The following is a 19,613-nucleotide window of genomic DNA, read 5'->3' on the forward strand; positions in this document are numbered from 1 at the left end:
TCAAGTATGCTTTAACTGAATACTAGCATACAAGTCTTAATTTTATAGCTTCTATAAAAAGCAAATTAGTTTTGAAAAGTATCTCAATCAAGAATATTTTGTACTTAAATGAAATCCTGTTTTACCTTCTGTCTCAGATTTTTTGCCTCCAGATTCACCAAATGGGTTTGTACGTCTATTAAAAAATTAAAACATTAAACCAGGAGTCAGAGTGCAAGAGCCATTGACATATAACCTAGACTCATTGTTGTACCAATAAAATAAAAACCAGCAGGATCTTATTAAAGGGAAAAAGGCAAAATACCACATTTATTGTGAATACAGAAAGAATCATAGTAAGCAGTTAGTTATAGTTATAACATTCCATTCAGTCTCAAATTTATTCTCACATTCATTCATACACACATACACACACACACACACACACACACAGGTTCTGCAAGGTTGTTATCATAGTTACCAGCCTTAGAGTTGCTCATGCCAAGCCACTGGCCAGGTGGCCTGGACATGAGGAGGGAGCAGGGCCTTGTCAGATGCTCATCTGATGCTCCTGGAAGTTGGTTTGCAGAATCAGACCCCAAAGTTCTCACTTTTTAGAGTCTATTTTTATAGGAATTTCTTCCTATGCCAGTCTATGGGAATTGCTTCATCATGCTGTTGCTGAATCAATCAGCAGATAGCACATTCCTGACGGCTCCAAGATGTTATCTTGTTCTTTGGTTCTCCCATCCTTGAGGCTGTTGGGTGGATTCCAGTCTGCCCTCCGGGTGGCGTCCTCTGGTTATTTCCACTTGACACCTTCTTCAGCCGATGGACACTGGATTCTTAGGCTGGCACCTCCCTGATCATTCAGTTATTATCCACACCAAGCATCCATCCACATACATCCTCTATCTCTATTTTAATCACAATGGTTAATGCAACAAAAGGGCGGGGAGTCTCTGGGTGCTGTTTCTGTTGTTAGAGTATTGCTTTGAGTCTCTCTCTGTGTGAATTGCTTTGAGAACAGACTCTGTCTTAGAATGTACTAACACAATTAGCAGCTTGCAAGTTTCACACATAGAGGGAGAGAAACAGTACCAAAAACCAAGAGACCTCTTAATTAGTAATACCCTGGAATTTAAACTCTGGGGAATCAAACTCATTTGTGATTTTAATACAGAACTTCTTTAATATGATCCAACATCATTCTACATCAAATAAAGCAACATAGTAATTTCACCGATTGGGATCAAAATAGATAGCCCACCTATGAGTCACAAGGACAGACTTACTAGATGTGTGTTTAAGACACAAGCTGCTGCATTTGAGTGGAGAGCGCAGGATCTGGGGAGTGGGGAGGAAATATCAGGTGCTATCTGTCCCACTGTTGTGGTAGGAATGCAATTTGAGCTTGTCGTCTGCACATAAACACAACCCCAATGAATCACTTAATCTTGTTAATTTTTGAAAAGACAGAGTTTTATTTCAAGTCTCATTGAACAGCTTCAGGGAGCGCAGCCAAAAGCTAGTCCTCCAAGAGATTAATTGAAAACAGCACACCTTTCCCCACTTTTTCAAGCCGCTGAATTACTTGCTACAGGGAAGTCACTGGTGTTGTCTCAAATGCAGCTCTCTGAAAACATCCCTGGGGTTTTACTCCTAGAGGGTCAAGAGAAATGTGGCTATATCTGACTCTCAGAAGAGACATAATTACTCTCAATTATAATAAAGTGAAAATACTCTAGGCTTCCAGTCTGCATTTTTCAAGAGAAGGAAAGTAATGTAAAAAGAAAATTTCGAGCTGGGGAACTAGCTGAAGCTCTCAAGGAGAAAGGAAAGATATTTTCTTGGCTAATTGGCATTGCTGAAAACTCTCAATGAGGACAGCTGGTAATAAGAGTTAAATTTCATATCAGCTTTTACCAGGAAAAAAGTGAAGATGTCACTTTTTCCAAATGTCTGATATGGTCCTAAAATTCATTTTTAGAATAAATCCAACATCTGCCTTGATATGTAATACAGAATAAGTCTGTCTTCTTTATTTGTGTGGCCTATGAGATGGGATTGTTAATCTTTAAATTAATAATGAAATGTTAACTTAAACTAATCAAAAGTAGTGTGTGAACTTTGGATAATCATTGAACTAAATAATTAAACTCTGAACTAAAGTTTGCATGGCAAAAAATGTACAGAAGAATGGCGAGTCCCAAAAAAGATTGTTCATCTGTTCAAATATACCTAGGAAAATTCCCACAACCAGATTTTGTTGGTGCTCAGACATTTGCAGTCCCTCAGAATCAGAACAGTATGGAGAAAATAAATTCTAAGCTTTTTGTGGTCTAATCAAATGCAAAAAATCACCTAACAGATGTACTTCATATTTGTACCTGAAACACAGTGACGATTTTTAAAAAAGTATTGTGATAATGGTACTAAGACAAGTATAGCATGTTTCCAATCTATACCAAATGGAGTAGTGGTTTTTTAAAAATCTTTTTAGGGAAATATTGACTGCATCTCTATATAATCTTTCCCACCTGAGACAAAATCATGAATATATAAGATAGAAAAAAATATCTTTGTTGACATGAGTTTTTGGTATGCTATTATATGCTTTTCATTGCCTAGAATCCAGTTCAGTTCTTATCAACCTATTTTAATCAATATGTTGTACTTAATTTGATGCACTGTTTAATAGTCTCATTATTCTTCTAACGAAAAGGAAAAATGAGTTGAGTTGAATACTGTACATCACACGATTTTCTTCTGTGTGAACTCTAAGTTTCTTCTCTCTGGTAATAGACACTCCAACATGGGGGTCAAACTCACAAATCAAATATTTTTTGTAAGACGACACCCATAAGTCACAAGACTTAAGTCACAAAATAGTTTTCAGTTTCCCTCAGATGAATGGGATCTACTATCAACAACAAAGATTAATTAACTTGAATTCTGTACAAACAGTTCTGTAAAGGCAATGCACGGTATCTTATCAGGCATCTTATTTTGAATGGGAAAATAAAACAAACAAAAACAAGCAGAAGAAAGAAGTTGTTTTATATTTTGGGAGAACTGTAAGACAATTCTCAACCTGTCTGTTTACGATTGCTCTAGAAGCCTAGATCATTTTCACTCACCTTTTAGTTTAGGAAGAGTGTCATCAGTATGCCATCACCACCTGGAGGCAGGGCTACCAAATTTCTCTTGAGTTTCCAAGAGGAAATACCCAAGGTGCTGAGCGAGCAAGCAATAGGAAAGGAAAATATACTTTTTAAAACCAAATGATTATGACGCATAAGCTGTTAAACAGGGTGAGAAAAGCTGCTGCAAAACTGAAAAACTACATCTTGAATTTACAGTAAATACTTGGCAGTTTCACAATTATGCGTGAAAAAGATACTGTTTTGCAGGCCTGCTCTCTGCATACTTGTCACAAAAAACGTCAAAGCAAAGAAAATACACATGATGGAGTTACTGGCTGGATTCACTTTCCTTACTTTTGTTTCTGTAATTGTAAAACAGACAAATACAAGGATTTTTCTTCCATTGCTTCTCCTACCTGCCCGATTGCCCTGAGGCTTTTGCCTGACCAGGCTGATCTTCACTAACTGGAGAAATTATGTCAAATTGTATCGGTGTGTCAGGGGCAACAAGGGAATCCAAGGAAAGTGCTGATAAAGCTGCTGATTCAGATCCCAGAGACCCAGAGCTATTAGTACGAGCTGTTGGAGGCCGAGATTGTCTAAAACAAAACAAAGAGCGATGTAAGCTTATAGATAACAAATGAAACTCCACGGTGGACACAAATATAATATTATGAAACTTGGGAAAAATAAAACAAGACAAATATTAGAAGAAACTTAAGAGAAACAATACTATCATTACAAAGTATAAAGAAATGCAGTCTAGATTCAATTTCAATCATTTACTACTTTCTCTCATCACTGAGATACTAGAATGTGAAATACTAGAATGTGAAATATCCTACAGCTAGAAGTCTGATGCTAATTGTTAGAAATATTGAGAAAATTGAATCAAGATTGTCAAAAGCCAACAAATTAGTCACATGGCTTAAATGGTAAAGTACCAAAACTGGATACAGTGCTGGATCATTTATTTCTTAATGTACATCATAGAACATTAAAATATTTATCAAAAATGCATTTGCTACATTGTTCAAGAACTTGTTTTTATCCTGTTAAAGGTTTTAAAAGTCACTGTAGACAACTGAAACCTTTTCTGCAAATCATGTTATTTTAGAAGCCTTCACCAGACACCCATTAGAAATGTGCTCTTAAAATGACCAACTGTTCCGTAATGTACATTGTTGGCCGCATGCTCTCATGTCTCTGTTGGAAGGATGGAGAGGGGGTGACAGCCTCCAAAGCTGATTGATTTACACGTGCAGCAATTTCCTACGTAATTAAAAGAAAAAAGGTAACTGAAAACATTCTCGTCAAATTCAATTTAGAATGTTCAGTTTAAATTTTACATGCAATAGGAGAAACTATAAATTAAATCTATGCTGGAACCCCATGTTCCTATCAGTGGCAACACCTATTAATACCAGGATGATATATGGCCCCAACTCTGTATTCATCAAAATATACATGTATGTAACTCACATTTGTTTCATTGATGTTAGTGATTGCATAGTAGGGACAACAAAAACCTTTAGTTTCCTATTTACAGTTTAGTTAATTTAGACATTGTCACACAAATAGCTTTGCTATTATCCACAAACTCATTATTAGTCCAAAAATTGAAAACTGGTATCACAAGCAACGTGTTTGTTTTGTTTGTTATTGAACTGGCAGATCTACACTTGTCAAGTTTCCAGTACTTAATGAGGAGCTTATATTTCATGGTTCCATAGTGGATTCATGTACAATTTGATATAGTGCCTGTATATTATGCTTCCACTAGTTCTCAACTCTAGAATATGATCAATGGAAGGTTACCATTCTGGTACTTCACAACACTGCACCTGCCAAAGGCCTGAGGCAGAAGAGTATCTTATTTGATTTATATTCATACCCCACAGGATTAGCAGAAAGCAGGAACATCACCTGTGAGAATGACTTCGCAGTTGCAAGTAAGAAGTCTGAGTATTTATTCAACCAATTACCCTAATTTACTAACATTTTGGGTGTCCTCCAAGACCTCTGAATAACCGGAGTTATATTTTGCCACCTACTGAATGATCAAGACCACTTTGATTAGCTCCATGCATGGCCTCCTTCCTACACAAACTGTTACTAAGTTAATTTTGTCATAGATAAGGCCCTACCAAATTCACAGTCCATTTTGGTCAATTTCATGGTCATAGGATTTTAAAAATCATAAATTTCATGGATTTCAGCTATTTAAATCTGAAATGTCACGCTGTTGTAATCTTAGGGGTCCTGACCCATGAAAGGAGTTGTCGTGGGGTCGCATGGTTATTGTAGGTGGGGCTGTGGTACTGCTACCCTTATTTCTGCACTGCTGCTGATGGCGATGCTGCAGAACAGCTGGAGAACCGCGGCTGCTGGCTGGGAGCCCAGCTCTGAAGGCAGCTCAGAAATAAGGGCAGCAATACTGCGACCCCCCTGAAACAACCTTGTGACCCCTCTGCAACTCCCTTTTGGGTCAGCACCCCCAATTTGAGAAATGCTGGTCTCCCCTGTGAAATCTGGTCTCTTGTGTGCTTTTACCCTATAATATATAGATTTCACAGTCCGGGATGCGTTTTTCATGGCTGTGAATTTGGTAGGGCCCTATTCATAGGATTATTTGACGGTCAGCTTGATTAGAAAGTGAAGTTTTCCACTGCTCACCACAATGTTTTGTGGTAAGCAAAATACAGACACAAGTTCTTGAAAACCAATTTTTAGAATGTTATTTATGTTTTCAGTAATGTTAGTTTTTAACGTGCCCTCTTTTCAGCATTCAGGTGGAAGAAATGTATATTACTTGCTTATAAAAGTTTATAGTGATGCCAATACACGCACTGCTTTACAAAACAAAGTTACATTTCCTGCCATGAAAAATTTCTAGTCTGAGATGTAAGACACATTCAAATTAATTTCATACTATAAAATTAGGTCGAGCAGATCTCTTAAAATGAATACACATCTAAATTTAAATGTATTCCTTTGGGTTAGTTTTGGATATTATAAAACAAATGATCAAAGTTACCTCAGGGTTTTCACTTAGGTATATCTGTTTAGAGATGTTGTTTATTGTACATATCCACTAAAAGAGAAAGAAAAAAAAAGAAACATTAGTAAGTATATTGTAGTTTTAAAAACCAGTTTAAATATTTTAGCTGATTTTTCTTACCACCACGTTCCCGCCGTGAAAGTCACACCGTACAGCAGAATTTACCTCCAGAATATTGCAGCCAGCACCCAATATTTTGTTTTCTATCTCCCTGCCTTACTGAAACTTCTTGCAGCGGCCTCTTGTTTATCAACTTTTCCTTGTTCCATGGAGCCCAAGCTAGAATTCAGCTTGTAGCCAGGAGTTTATAGGCTAGCCAGCTGTTCTACTTGGACAACAGTGCAGCAACAGAGGCCCAAAGAGTTTGGGAGGTGAGCTGCTGAAGCTGGCTACAAGCTCCCCCACATTCTCTGGCACGCATGAGAAAAGGAGGTTATGAGATTGCCTTCTGGACAATGTGATGGGAGCTGAGGCCCAGGGATCAGAGCTGGATCAATTGGGCATCTTAGCGAAAAACCCATCTTCAAAAACAATCACTGTCAAAAATAACTGAATGGTTTTACAAGTGAGTATTTTCAGTTATGTTTCATAGTTGTGCGGGTGGGGGTGGGGGGCTGGGGAAGGGATGATGGGAATGAAGGGTATATCCAGGTGAGAAAACTATCACAGGAATTTAGGGGTCCTTGTAAAAGTGCATGGGACCCTGATTGCACTGTATATTCAGCAACAACACAGAGCAGCATGATTTTGCATATATCCCCCTTTAACTGCCTGCTCATACTTGCATTGTAGAAATCTAAAAGCTTACAAATGTTAAGTTTTTATTCTTGATGCAAGAAAGTCTATATTAAAAATGAAAGCAAGGTAATAAATATTTTTATTTAGCAAATATTTAAAGGTGTTTAACAGATTTGCTCCACAGAGTTTCTGGAAAACCCTAAATAGATTCAAGAGTTTAGTGAAATGTGTCTGGTCAATAGGCTTTATCTGAGCAGTTTGCTAACAGATCCTTTTCAGTCTTCAGCTCTAGAGGGAGAACGATGCCCAAATGAAGTCTAAATTGTATCATGGAGTACCTCCTTTGTTAGCTCATAACAATTACATTTTAAGAATGTAGTAAACCACTACTAAACTATTTCTATTTTCACATTTTAAAAGCTCCCCTCTACATTGAAATGTTTAGGGAAAAGATTATGTGAACTTCTACTCTTTGTCTTCATTCTCTCTGCGTTTATACTTGACAACACCCGAAGATGTTGGCACTGAGTATAAACACTGACCAATTTTCCAGCTGATATCCACTTGCATAGGCAACTACAGTGCATGCTAGATTTACCCTCCATTTTGAAAGAAGAGTTGTTTGAAAGTGTCACAGGGTGTCTGGTCCCTTCAAGAGGGAATGGGACCAGTCCTCTGAGACTCATTAGCTGCCTCCGAGTAGAGCAGTAGTTCTCAAACTTTTGTACTGGTGACCCCTTTCACTTAGGAAGCCTCTGAGTATGACCCCCTTATAAATTAAAAACACTTTTAAATATATTTAACACCATTATAAATGCTGGAGGCAAAGTGGGGTTTGGGGTGGAGACTGACAGCTTGCGAACCCCCATGTAATACCCTCATGTCACGGCTGAATCCCCACTCTGTCACTCCGAGTGCAGAAGGTGGGGGCCTGCAAGCATTCTAAATATTAACACTGGCCACTCCAGGCTTGTATTAAACTCCCAAGGTTACAGCTTTTCTCTGACCTTGGCTTGGTAAACGCTGCCACCACCCAAATGCAAAAAGGAAAAACCCTTGGACCCAGGAAGGAGCACTTGGGAATTCCTCCTGTGGGGTACCCTCAAACCCTTTCACTTCACCCCACCCCACCCCACTCCCTAGGGAAGAGCTGAGAAAGAAAAAGGAAATTAGCTGTTACCACCAGCAAATCAAACAGCATATGCACAAACCTGTGAGGACACCAAAAATCCAATCCTGTTCTTAAAAAAGGTAAATTTTATTAAAAACAAAAAGGAAGAAACTACATCTGGAACTTAGGCTTTTGCTAGATTTTAAAAGAGCAATTCCAAAAATTAAGCACCCAAAATAGCTTTCTTGGAGGGTTAGCTTAAAGGTTACAAGCAAACAAAAGCATCTGGGGTTAGCACAGATCCAAAAGCCAAAATAAAGAAATAAACCAAATCGCCTCTTCCTAAACATTCCTAATTTACTTACATATTTGGGTTGTAGTTCTAAGTATGATCTGATGGTTTTCATATCTGGTTCAAACTTTACACAGAATTCCTGCTTATAGCATTGCTGTTCCATGTCTCCGGAGAACAACAGACAAAGGGAAAGTTTTTTTCACATTTTAAAAAGTTCTAGCCTTTCCATTGGCTCTTTTGGACAGGTGCCCACTTCCTTTTCTTTACCTGGGGGCTTTTAACCCTTTACAGGTAAAGCAAGCAGAGAACAGCTGATTTTACAGCTAGCTGCCTGTTCAAAGGGAGCTCCCCACCCCGCAAGTCATTTATCACACCTTGCAACCCCCTGAGGGGTCCCAACCCCCAGTTTGAGAACCCCTGGAGTAGAGGCTATTTAGCTCACCTCATTCCACTTGAGGGCAAATCAATTATCTATCAGTCATAATTGGGGAGTGACTCAGAGCTTCTCACAAAGGAGTTCAGAGTAGTGGGAGGAAGATGCAGGGAGGAAAGACACATTCTCTGCAGGCCCTCTCTAGGCTAGAGCGAGGGAGCTAACTAGAGTAAGAAAGTTCAGGCAGGGGCAACCAGTGAGGTCTGCCAAATTCCCCAGATGAAGAAAAAGACAGGAGCAAGCTGTTGGAAGTTTCCTGGGGAGGGCTGAAAGTCCCCTGATAAGGAAGGAAAGAAGTGCTGCTGAAAGCCTGAGAAAAGAAAGGCTCGGGAATTACCTCAGTGTAGATTCTGACAGAGCTGGGAGGGGTTGGTGGAGGTTCAGGGACACTGGGGAAAGCCCTGATTGGACTTAAAGAGAGAAGCCCAGGAGGGATGGACACGAAGTATATGGCATGACTGTTTAATCCCAGGATGGGGACATTGGCAAAATCTGGTTGTCTTCCACCTATAGTGTGAGCTGCACTAGATGTGAGAAGAGTCTGGGCAGAGAGCAGATGAGAAGAGTCAGCTAAGAACCTTTACATTGTGACCTTCGACTATAACTGGGTCGGTCTGACGCTTGTATGTAAATAAATCACTCTCAACAAGAGTGGTTTTTCATTGAAAGAGTGATCAGTGGCACCAGGATAGGTGCATTCTTGCTGCAAGGTGGATCTAGGGACCTCAACCCTTACACAAGAATGAGTGTGGAATGCAACCAGAAAGCAAACAAACATTTAGTTTTTGTTTGAAACGTATTTGTTTCTTTGATCACCCAGCAGTGGGCAGTGAGACATGCAGTCTTCCTAACAGATAGTGAAAGCATTAAATGCCTTTCTATACTCAGCCTCTGAGCTTCTTGCCAAGGATGGATGATCCTGTGCTTGCTTCTTAACTCGGTTCTAAAGCTACCATCAAAAATAACTATAGCAATGCCACTAAGACAGCATGATTTTTACAACATTAATTCTATGATCTTTTGACTGAATGCTTTTTAAACAAAGTTTGGGTGTGGTTTTCCTCTTGTTTTGCAACATGGCACTCAGGATATTTTATTTTGGGCTTTCTTTTGCTTTCTGTAGCTGGCTGACTCAAGTATACACCCCCGCTACTGCCCCCAAAAAGGTGTGCAGTGTTTGTTTCCACAGTCATTGCCAATGACTATGCTGGCTATTTTTCCTCCAAGTTAAACCTATAGGTCTCCACTGACAGTCACTTTTGCTGGCACAGATTTTTTTTTCCAGGGTAGAAATAAAGGGACACCTTCTTGACATGTCAGTATGGGTAGAAGAAATCTTCAGGTCACTATTCACTTTGATAACCTAAGGAATATTTCTTACGTGTAATGAATTATCAGAAAAAGCATCTGAACCACCACACACTTGCTGTAAGCTTACCTCTTCATAATCTTTTTTACTGTCTGCCTGTAAGATTGAAGATCTGAAAGAAGAGAGAATAAAAAAAATTCTCAGGCTCAATTATTTGAAAGTGAAAGATCCTTTCAGTAACTTTTTGTCTTGAGGTAAATTTTCCCCTTGATATATTAATGTAACTTGTACTAACAACACTGGGAGCTATGCATGCATACTAAATGGAAGCTAGATTTAACTGAAGATGCAATCTTATTTCTATGCAAAAATCAGGCAAAGGTGCTAGCTGTGCGCACACAGCAACTGAACAGTCAGGTAGTCTGAAACAGGCTAGACAGTTTCACATCCATGGGTATGTTTACACAGAAACTAGATACAGTGACTGGCCTGTATCAGCTGACTCGGGGCTGTTTCATTGCTGTGTAGAGGGTCAGGCTGGATCCTGGGTGCTAGGACCCTGTGAGGTGAGGGTCCCAGAGCTTGGGTTCCAGGTGGAATCCAAAAGTCTATACAGCAATGAAACAGCCCCACTGCCTATGCCCCACAAGCACTAGTCAGCTCACTATCTCATACCCAAAACAATGACAGGGCTTTGCAAGTGTCCAAACAGAAGAAAAAAGTGTTAATGTAGATGGCGCCAACCTTTTTTCTCCAGGATCTAGATCTTATTGCACAAAGTAAAGAACTGAATATTGAATCTTCCTTTCTAGAAGAAAACATAAGAAGCTGTGCTGCACCCTGCTAAATTTGGAGCTTCTCATGAAAAAGCAATACTTATTTTGGTATGATAACCTCAGTTTTAAAATTGCTGGGAAGGGTAAGAATCAAAGATACCCAAGCTATGGATGATTTTGTTGATAGAGATACAAAAACATTGTTTTAAAAAACTTTTTATGAAGGATTTTGAAAAGCGCTTCATATTTTCTATGTATATAAAGTCATTATTCAGATCACTTTCACATCCATGCGTATAAGACTAACAGTTTTTTAGAAAATATCAACAGAAAAACATCAAGGCAAGTTATTATGCACGTTTGTTAAAAAAATTAGGCTATTATAAATATGTATAATAATTTTGTAAGTGGTCTCATAGGCGATCAGAGTGTGCTATAGCACAATCAAGATCTTTTTGTGTTCAAATGGCAATGGGAATTCAGCCCTAACAACATGCTATAAACACCGGATGGTTCTAAGGCTGAATGTTAGGTTGCAATGGTAGGGAATGCAAGAGTACTTATACTTGATTATCTCAAAACACCAATTTATAGCAGAATATTTACATTTCTAATACAATACACCATCTACCTGTATAATGGATTTTTGTTATAAGTTATGGTTAAATAGCTCAAGAGAGTTATGTGATCTTTAGAATGAAATTGCATTACAAACAGCTAAGGCTGTGTTCAAATCTTATTTAAAAGTATCTTCAAGCTTGGGTACATACTTAGTTCACAGATATCATACATAAATCAACAGCTCATTTTCTACGAGTCCAGGACTGCATTTCATGCCTGAAAGTCTAGTCTATGGACATCAGAAGTAAGAGGTTACACTTAAAGCTGTATGGAAGGATTCTGGGGTTTGTAGTGAATGTTAAATGTTTGAACGGGACTATCGCTCAGCAAAAATTGCAAGAATTACACTGAATTTTATCTGTTTGACATCTCAGTTATTTAGAGCTGGACAAACCTAAGTAATAATAATAAATGTATTTACTATGGTATACTGTATTTATACTAATAAACATCTTGTTAATAAAGTAAATTTGAGGGTTAAATCCCAGAAGCATTGCTCCAACAACAAATGGAAAGCTATCCCACATGCTAGCACTCTGAGTCTCACTTAATACAAAAAGAAAAGGAGTACTTGTGGCACCTTAGAGACTAACCAATTTATTAGAGCATAATAATAATAAATTGGTTAGTCTCTAAGGTGCCACAAGTACTCCTTTTCTTTTTGCGAATACAGACTAACACGGCTGTTACTCTGAAACCTGTCACTTAATACATATTCAGATTTCAGTGCAAATGTTTTGGAATTGTCCAAATAAAAAGTGACGTTCACACAGTTTAAATGAATATAGATTACAGCTTGTTCAACATGCAATATAACCATTTATGGTTATGGAACTGTTGTGGGCTTTGATTATTCCAACCTGTTATCAGCAGCTCCATGTGGCTGTTTAGGATATGGTGAAGGAAAAAAAGGCAGAGTTTTAAACAACAAAACAAAAACCCCTGTTCAAATTTTCACCAGCCAAAATTGAAATTTGTCTTTTTTTTCCAGTTAGTTAATGAATATAGCGTCATTTACTGATAACACTATCATAAGAATGAATACTAACTTTTTGCCATCAAAAGATGTTATCTGAAAGCAGTATCTTCTGTCCTCACAGTCCACAGCCATCACAGAACAGTTGTCTATGTCCATGACAAGTCCTCCAGCTACGTCACCTCTTGCCTGACTCATTAGGTTTCCACCCTGAGTAAAGTAAAACTGTCTGTCCCAACTGGAAGACACCAGCCCAGTCTTACTAAAACAAGAAGGGAGACACTGATTTAGTGGATTGCATATTTAAGTCAGACCTCTAAATTAGAAAAATAGAAAAGAAAATCAGAAAAACAAGACCTCCAAGTCTTTTTAAGAAAAGAAAACCCAATAGATTTTTACTAAGTCCTAGATTAATTTACACAACATAGTTGGTTTCTTCACCATTTGTACCCTTTTACTTTAAGCTAAACTGGTTTAAATATCCTAGTTATATGATGAACCATGTAAAAGTAATATGCTAGCCAACTGTTACAGCTATAAGAAACGTAATTAGAAGTAAAGGTTAAACCAATTGTGTTTTAACCAGTGGTGTTTAGAGCGTTGCTTTATGGGTCACAAAAATCAAAGGGTCTTCTTTTTTCCTTTCCCCTTTGGTGGTAGGATCAAGAGTTCTTTAACAAAAACAATGCATTTTGTTTTAATCCACTGAGAAGACTTAATTTAGATGTCAAGTATTAATATCAACATAGCCAACTAAAGATCCATCACTTTCCACCCCAAGTATTTATTTGATTCACAGGAAGAGACTGCAGGAGCTATGGACCACAGCATACAGCCTCTGCAGATCTATATAAGAGAAATTTCATGATAAATAAATTGGGGTATTGCACTGAGAATACCCAACACTAGAACTTCATCTTTGTTTTTGTACAGATCTTCTCACTTCAACATTAGCTACAAAAGTTGAACTATTTAAATAATTCATAGTTCAAGGTCAGGAAAGTACTTTTCCTCTAGGTTCTTGTTGTAACATTAGACTGATTTTTATGAAGTTCTCCATGTATGCAGAACATGGTATAAACTGGGAACACACGCACTGAACTTTATAGCTTTCATTCGTTTTTAAACCAACTGTAAAACCAATAGGTTGCCTTTACATATGTGGAATAATGTCTCCCTCTAGTGGGCCAAAGAGCACTCCTTTAAATTACCATGCATGTTCACAAAAGTCTGTTTAGTATAATGCATAACGTGTTTTCCTTATATTTCAGAAGTACAAACTCTTATTCTACTGTAACCCAAACTTTTTATCCTAAAGTTGTATTTTACATAGAAAATGAGCAACATAATATAGTATTAATCCTTCAAATACTGGCTTTTTCAGAGATTACAACCCAATTAATAATGAATAAATACATATATCTCCATATTTCTTTTGTAGGCACAAATATCCAGGGGATTAAGTTTTATTAACAAAAGAGCATAATTTCTCTAACCACTAGGTGGAAATCAGAAGGTCTGTCTCTGTTCCTGACTGCTAGGTTCTTGTGACTATGAGGAAGTCACCTGATCTCTCTGTTTCAGTGTCTCTGTCTTATGGCATGAACAACACTTACTTTTCCTTTAAGATCACTGAATGAATAATGCAAAGTATTAATAGGTGGGCCAATTACTAAAATCCAAAAATTAATGCTAAATAATCCACAACTCAATCTATCGTGAGGAGAATATAAAGAAAGGAAGCATATCAAGCTTCACTGTGGCTAGTTCAATTTGACCAATTAAATGTTTAGGTACAGTCCAATATAGCTGTTTTTATAAACATCACTTCCTTATCCAACGTGCCTTTTTTTAAAATGAGTAAAATTCTTCTGACTTTTTAAAATAATAGTAGGTAGCTTACTTCCTTGCATTCAGATAGCCAGCTTTCCGTGTTAGATTTCTATGGACAGGAAATTTTGTTGTGTCAGGATCAGGTAAATATAATGGATCACTAGCTACTTCCAAGTCCTCTATGGTCTGCTGCATGGTTTCTACCTCAGAATCCATTTCCCTGCGAACACTAAAATAGCATAAAATACAATGTGTTATTAACAGAGATGATGTAGCAGTAGGCAGACTCAAAAAAGAAAATTAGTGAAGGCAAAATTAGGCATTAAGGATACAATTAAACAAATAAGAACAAGAACTTACTTCTGTACACTTGTGCCAATATTGGTTAAAAATTCTTCCAGTTGCTCAGTAAGATTTTCTGAACCCATTTTAAAGAAACTTATCTTAAAAGAGAGAGAAAAACCTTTCACTTAACAAACCAAACAAAACCCATCTATTTCTGTTCTTTTAAAACCCTAGTAATAGATCCAATAGTAGGAACTCTAAAATCATTGTGATTGTTGATCTATCCGTCCCGCTAAATCTAAAGATTTTGGAACATATCCTTCACGCCTCACAACACCGCTCAGATAAGATGTAAACAGAATGCAGCTGTATTGTTCGGCTTTACAGCAGAAGATATTCAAATTTAGTTCCTACTTCTATGCTGGAGCTGTAGACGAGAAGCAGTAGTACTCATACTGAAGAAGAACATGGAAACATTTCAATCACAATATGGGGGTAAAATAATCCTTTTATGAAGGGAAAGAAGAGGAGGCTAAGTTCTCTGGTAATGACATGTTCTCACAAGGTCTCTATATTAGCTTGTTTTTTACTACAAAATTTTGATCTGTTTGAGCAAAAATAATTTTCATTGCGACTTCACTTTAAAAGACACTTAAACAATTCTTATGGGTAGTTCTGCATAAAAACAAAGTAGGAGATTGGTGTATTCCTGGCTCCAGTGACATCTATGGGAGATTTGCTATTGATTTCAATGAGGTCAGAGTTTCACCAAATATACTCACATAGCAAAGAAAATGAATGATGACTCAAGTTCTGTAGCCTGATCCATTGGTAATCAATATAATTAATACATAATCTAAGAATTCCAGTTATCACTTCGAGGGTTGACAGGTTCTTGCCCCAAGATCAGGCCCAGTATTATTAAAATTACTATATAGTTGGGAACCCCGAAGTGCACAATTGCAACACTCACACTATAGGAACGCCTCTATATTTCCAAGTAGTTTATTAATACATTTAGCAAAAAAAATCACAAACACTAACTCAGTGAGGTAGACAGAGACACTACAGAAGTACATCTGCATGTCCATATACTCAGATCACCCCTTGCAGGAAAATCTGAAATGTTAGTCATTATCTTCCTCATCACCATCACTTTCCTCCTCATTACCAGTGGCCATCATTCTGGCCCCTTTCAAGGGCTATATCTCTCTCTTAGCCCCACAGGCTGGGATGCAACTTCTGTGTTATGCTGAGGCCACTAAATCAAATGCATTATTCAATAGGGGTTTTTGCCATTTTCCTTTTTTGTATTTCCTCATCCTACTAATGTTGAGGTGTCCTTCTTCTATAGGTGTAACTACCATTTATGGTTACTACTTCCATGTTTCTTGTGGTAGCACTTACTGGAACATTCTACCTCCTACTAGTGAGCAAGCTCTTCTTTGTTCCTAAAATCAAAAAAGGTAATCGTTGATCTATGCCAAGAGTTACGGCCTACTTAACCACACTTGTGCTAGCTTAGGCTTCACTAATGTCTTACAGGATACAGTAGGTTTCTTGTGCTACAGCTGAATATAATGAAAACAGCTAAGTATAATGAAGGCAAGGCAGTGACTATAGTAAAGGCAAGCCTGTGGGCTACAGTTTCTTTTTAAAACTTAGTGACAGAGGCAGAAAGTGATTTGTCATATTCTCTCTGAACATATATGTAAAAAGAAATTTGAATTGTTAACAATTATCTTATTAAGTTAGCTACTAAACTGAGCCAGAATGATTGTGAACACCATTCCAGTGCCTCCAGCATTCCAGCAGTGATGAGACTGCAATGATTGACTCTAGGGCTAGGTCTACATTGTGCCACAGTGAGAACTATGGGGGCATCAGTTGCAGAGTGCACCAAACTGTTGCAATCCTAACTGCCTCACATGGACGCTGCTGGCTTGAACAAAAAGGTACGTAGTTTGCATGAACATAGTCCTCTTTCAAACAGGACTACGTTAACACAAATTCAGTACCTTTCAGTTCACACCAGCAGTGTTCACATGGGATAGTTAGATCACAAGACTTCAGTGAGATCTACACCCCCGCATAGTCTTCACTGCAGTGCAGTGTAGACAAGCCCTAAGTCTTCTTCAGAACAGCTGCCAAAGGAGAGTAAAAGTACAAGCTTCCCCATATCATTCCCTCAGAATGTGCTTCAATACTGAACTGCAGAACCCCTTCTTCTGGAGGTGAGAAGACCATACCATTGCTATAGTCATTCAATTCTTAGCTTCTCTGCATACTTGTCAGTGCCAAAGATTTACTCAACAGTCACCAACAATGCCGTGAGAAAGTTCCTACCAGCAACGCTGTGAAAGGTACTCTCCAACCTTATTTTAAAGCTACAACTTTCAGTGTTTGACATATTCACCTGAGCTTGCATATATCCTAGCAAGGGTTCCAGCATGGCTATTTTCTTCTTGTACTGAAGAGTATTTAATGCACAGAAATAATGCATCATGGTCTGATGCTGTTTCTTCTTGGAAGTATACACATCTTCTGTAACTTCATACTTGACCTAAAGAGAAAAAAAAAGTCACAAAGTTTGTGACTTGTTTTGCATATCCTTTCTGTACAGGTTTATTTACAACCAGCACTGAAACATTACTATTAAAAAAAAATCCACTGTATATCAGAAATAGCACTTTTTGCCCCATGACTCCTTTTCCAAAGATTATGGAGGAGGAATCCATGGTAACCAAACCCTGCATTTTGTTTTTCCAGCACTGAGTTCTCTCTTTAACCAAATGTACCTGAATATAATATTGCATCCTTAGACTCACAGCATTTTAAAAATATTACATGCCACTCTTACAATGCAAAAGCAGCTTTTGTCTGCTGTACAAAGTTGTCTCGACTATTAGAACCTGAACTATCAGACTTTAAGTAAAGTCTACTCTGTATGCTATATTATTTGCTATCATTGGAGATTATGTCTATTCTATAATATTTTGGTTTACCTCCTCTAAAGAGGCTGCTTAAAAGTACGTCTCACAAACCTTTTCATTCTCTCTTCTTTTTGACAGCCGACTGTATCTGTTAATAGCAGTATCATGATCTAAATAATAAAATATTTAATATCTTATAGTCATTTAATAAATTAAGCAAATATATAAACATAGAAAAGATACAGTAATGGACAATATTTAAATTCAATGAAACAAAATAAAACCACTTAGATTTTTAATGGTTTCTTTCACTGACACTTGGAACACAAAGCTCTCCAAAATTAAAACCTCTAACTTTTAAAAAATGAAATCTCATGAATAAGAGGAGGTTACTCACCCTGTGCAGTAACTGACGTTCTTCGAGATGCGTGATCATGTGGGTGCTCCACTCCAGGTGTTGGTGCATCCCTGCGCCTTTGCTTGGGAGATTTTTACAGCCATATTCGTACCAGTCACACACGCGCAGAGCCTACCCCCCCCGCCCTGAGTGTACCTTAATAGTGTGCGTGCGCGACCGGTCTCCTCAGTTCCTTATCTACAACGGAGGCTACCCCAACTCCAAAGTAGAGGGGAGGAGGGTGGGTAGTGGAACACCCACAGGGACACTCATCTCTAAAAACGTCAGTTACTGCACAGGGTGAGTAACCTCCTCTTCGAGAGAGAGATGTCCCTCTGGGTGTTCCACTCCAGGTGACTTAAAACCAGTGTCTCTCAAGGACGTAGGGACTTTGGATTTGGTAGGAATGCAGTAGATAATACAGCTTTGCCTAATCGTGTATCAGAGAGAGGGCATAATGCTTGAGTAAGGGCATAATGCTTAACAAATGTGTGTTCAGAAGTCTAAATGGCTGCTTTACAGATGTCAGCCAGAGGAACTTTGCGTAGAAAAGCCACGGAGGTAGCCACAGATCTACTGGAGGGAGTTCTGATGCTGGCTGGAGGCGTAACTTTCTTTATTTGATAGCACAGTCGGATACAGTCAGAAATCCAGTTTGAAAGTCTCTGGATAGAAATAGGTGTCTCTTTGGGGCACTCTGCAATGGAGACAAAGAGTCTAGAAGAGTTTTTAAAGGGCTTGGTTCTATCCAAATATAAGGACAAAGCCCTGTGTACATCTAATGTATGCATTGTGGATTCAAGAGTTTGCATGTGGTTTAGGAAAGAAGGTTGGTAGGTGTATCGGCTCATTGATGTGGAATGACGAATGCATCTTTGGAAGAAATTTAGGGTGTAGTCGGAGGGTAACCTGGTCCTTAAAAAATAGTGTTTACGGTGGGTCCGCCATGAGAGCTGCTATTTCTCCTGCACGTCTGGCGGAGGCGATTGCCACTAAGAATCCTGTTTGCATAGAGTGGTGTAAGAGGGAGCAAGTGGCTAGGGGCTCAAATGGTTGTTTAGTTAAGCAGGATAATACTAAGTGAATGTCCCATGGAAGGGTAGGAGATTTAATGTCCGGGTATAGGGATTGGAGCCCTTTGAGAAAACGCTTGGTGATTGGATGAGCAAAAACAAAGGTATCTTCGATCTTGTCATGAAAAGTTGTAATAGCAGCTAAATGGACCTTGATGGAGCTGAAAGAAAGGCCAGATTGCTCAAGGTCTAATAGGTAGTCAAGTATGGACAGAAGAGGTGCAGAAGTAGGAGGAAGTTGTTTAGCTGAGCACCACTGTGTGAATCGCTTCCACTTTCGGAGATAGGTGATGCGAGTAGATTGTGTTCTGCTATGTAGGAGCACTCTTTGAACCTGCTCAGAGCATGCTAGTTCATTTTGGGAGAACCATGTAGGAACCAAGCTTTGAGGCGAAGCATGGACAGGTTGGGGGGCAAAGAAATTGGCCGTGTTGCTGCGATAGGAGGTTCGAAGTGAGGGGCAATGAAATCGGTGGGCGAATTAACATTATGGTGAGGAACGGAAACCATGGTTGTCTGGGCCGTGACGGGGCAATCAGAATTACCGTGGCACGATCTGTTGGTAACTTTGTCAGAACTCTGTGGAGAACCAGTCTTGGGGGAAAAGCACACATTAAGTGTTGGGCCCCATGAGATCAGGAATGCAT

At 38.5% G+C, this 19,613-nt stretch overlaps 1 protein-coding gene across 3 annotated transcripts in view; it reads right to left on the minus strand.

Annotated features, from left to right (window-relative positions):
- Nucleotides 1-19,613, minus strand: part of APPL1 (adaptor protein, phosphotyrosine interacting with PH domain and leucine zipper 1) — a 53,989-nt gene that overhangs the window by 9,161 nt on the left and 25,215 nt on the right. For all 3 annotated transcript variants that reach the window (XM_073351491.1, XM_073351493.1, XM_073351492.1), the window contains 10 exons: nucleotides 17,608-17,666; nucleotides 16,980-17,126; nucleotides 14,639-14,721; nucleotides 14,349-14,507; nucleotides 12,519-12,707; nucleotides 10,202-10,244; nucleotides 6,163-6,219; nucleotides 4,306-4,397; nucleotides 3,542-3,724; nucleotides 126-175 (listed from right to left, as the gene is read on the minus strand). In XM_073351491.1, the coding sequence (XP_073207592.1) occupies nucleotides 126-175; nucleotides 3,542-3,724; nucleotides 4,306-4,397; nucleotides 6,163-6,219; nucleotides 10,202-10,244; nucleotides 12,519-12,707; nucleotides 14,349-14,507; nucleotides 14,639-14,721; nucleotides 16,980-17,126; nucleotides 17,608-17,666 (1,062 nt within the window). The remainder of the gene's footprint in view (nucleotides 1-125; nucleotides 176-3,541; nucleotides 3,725-4,305; nucleotides 4,398-6,162; nucleotides 6,220-10,201; nucleotides 10,245-12,518; nucleotides 12,708-14,348; nucleotides 14,508-14,638; nucleotides 14,722-16,979; nucleotides 17,127-17,607; nucleotides 17,667-19,613) is intronic.

The sequence above is a fragment of the Lepidochelys kempii genome, chromosome 7 (genome assembly GCF_965140265.1).
Source record: "Lepidochelys kempii isolate rLepKem1 chromosome 7, rLepKem1.hap2, whole genome shotgun sequence".
In the NCBI taxonomy this organism is placed as follows: Eukaryota; Metazoa; Chordata; order Testudines; family Cheloniidae; genus Lepidochelys; species Lepidochelys kempii.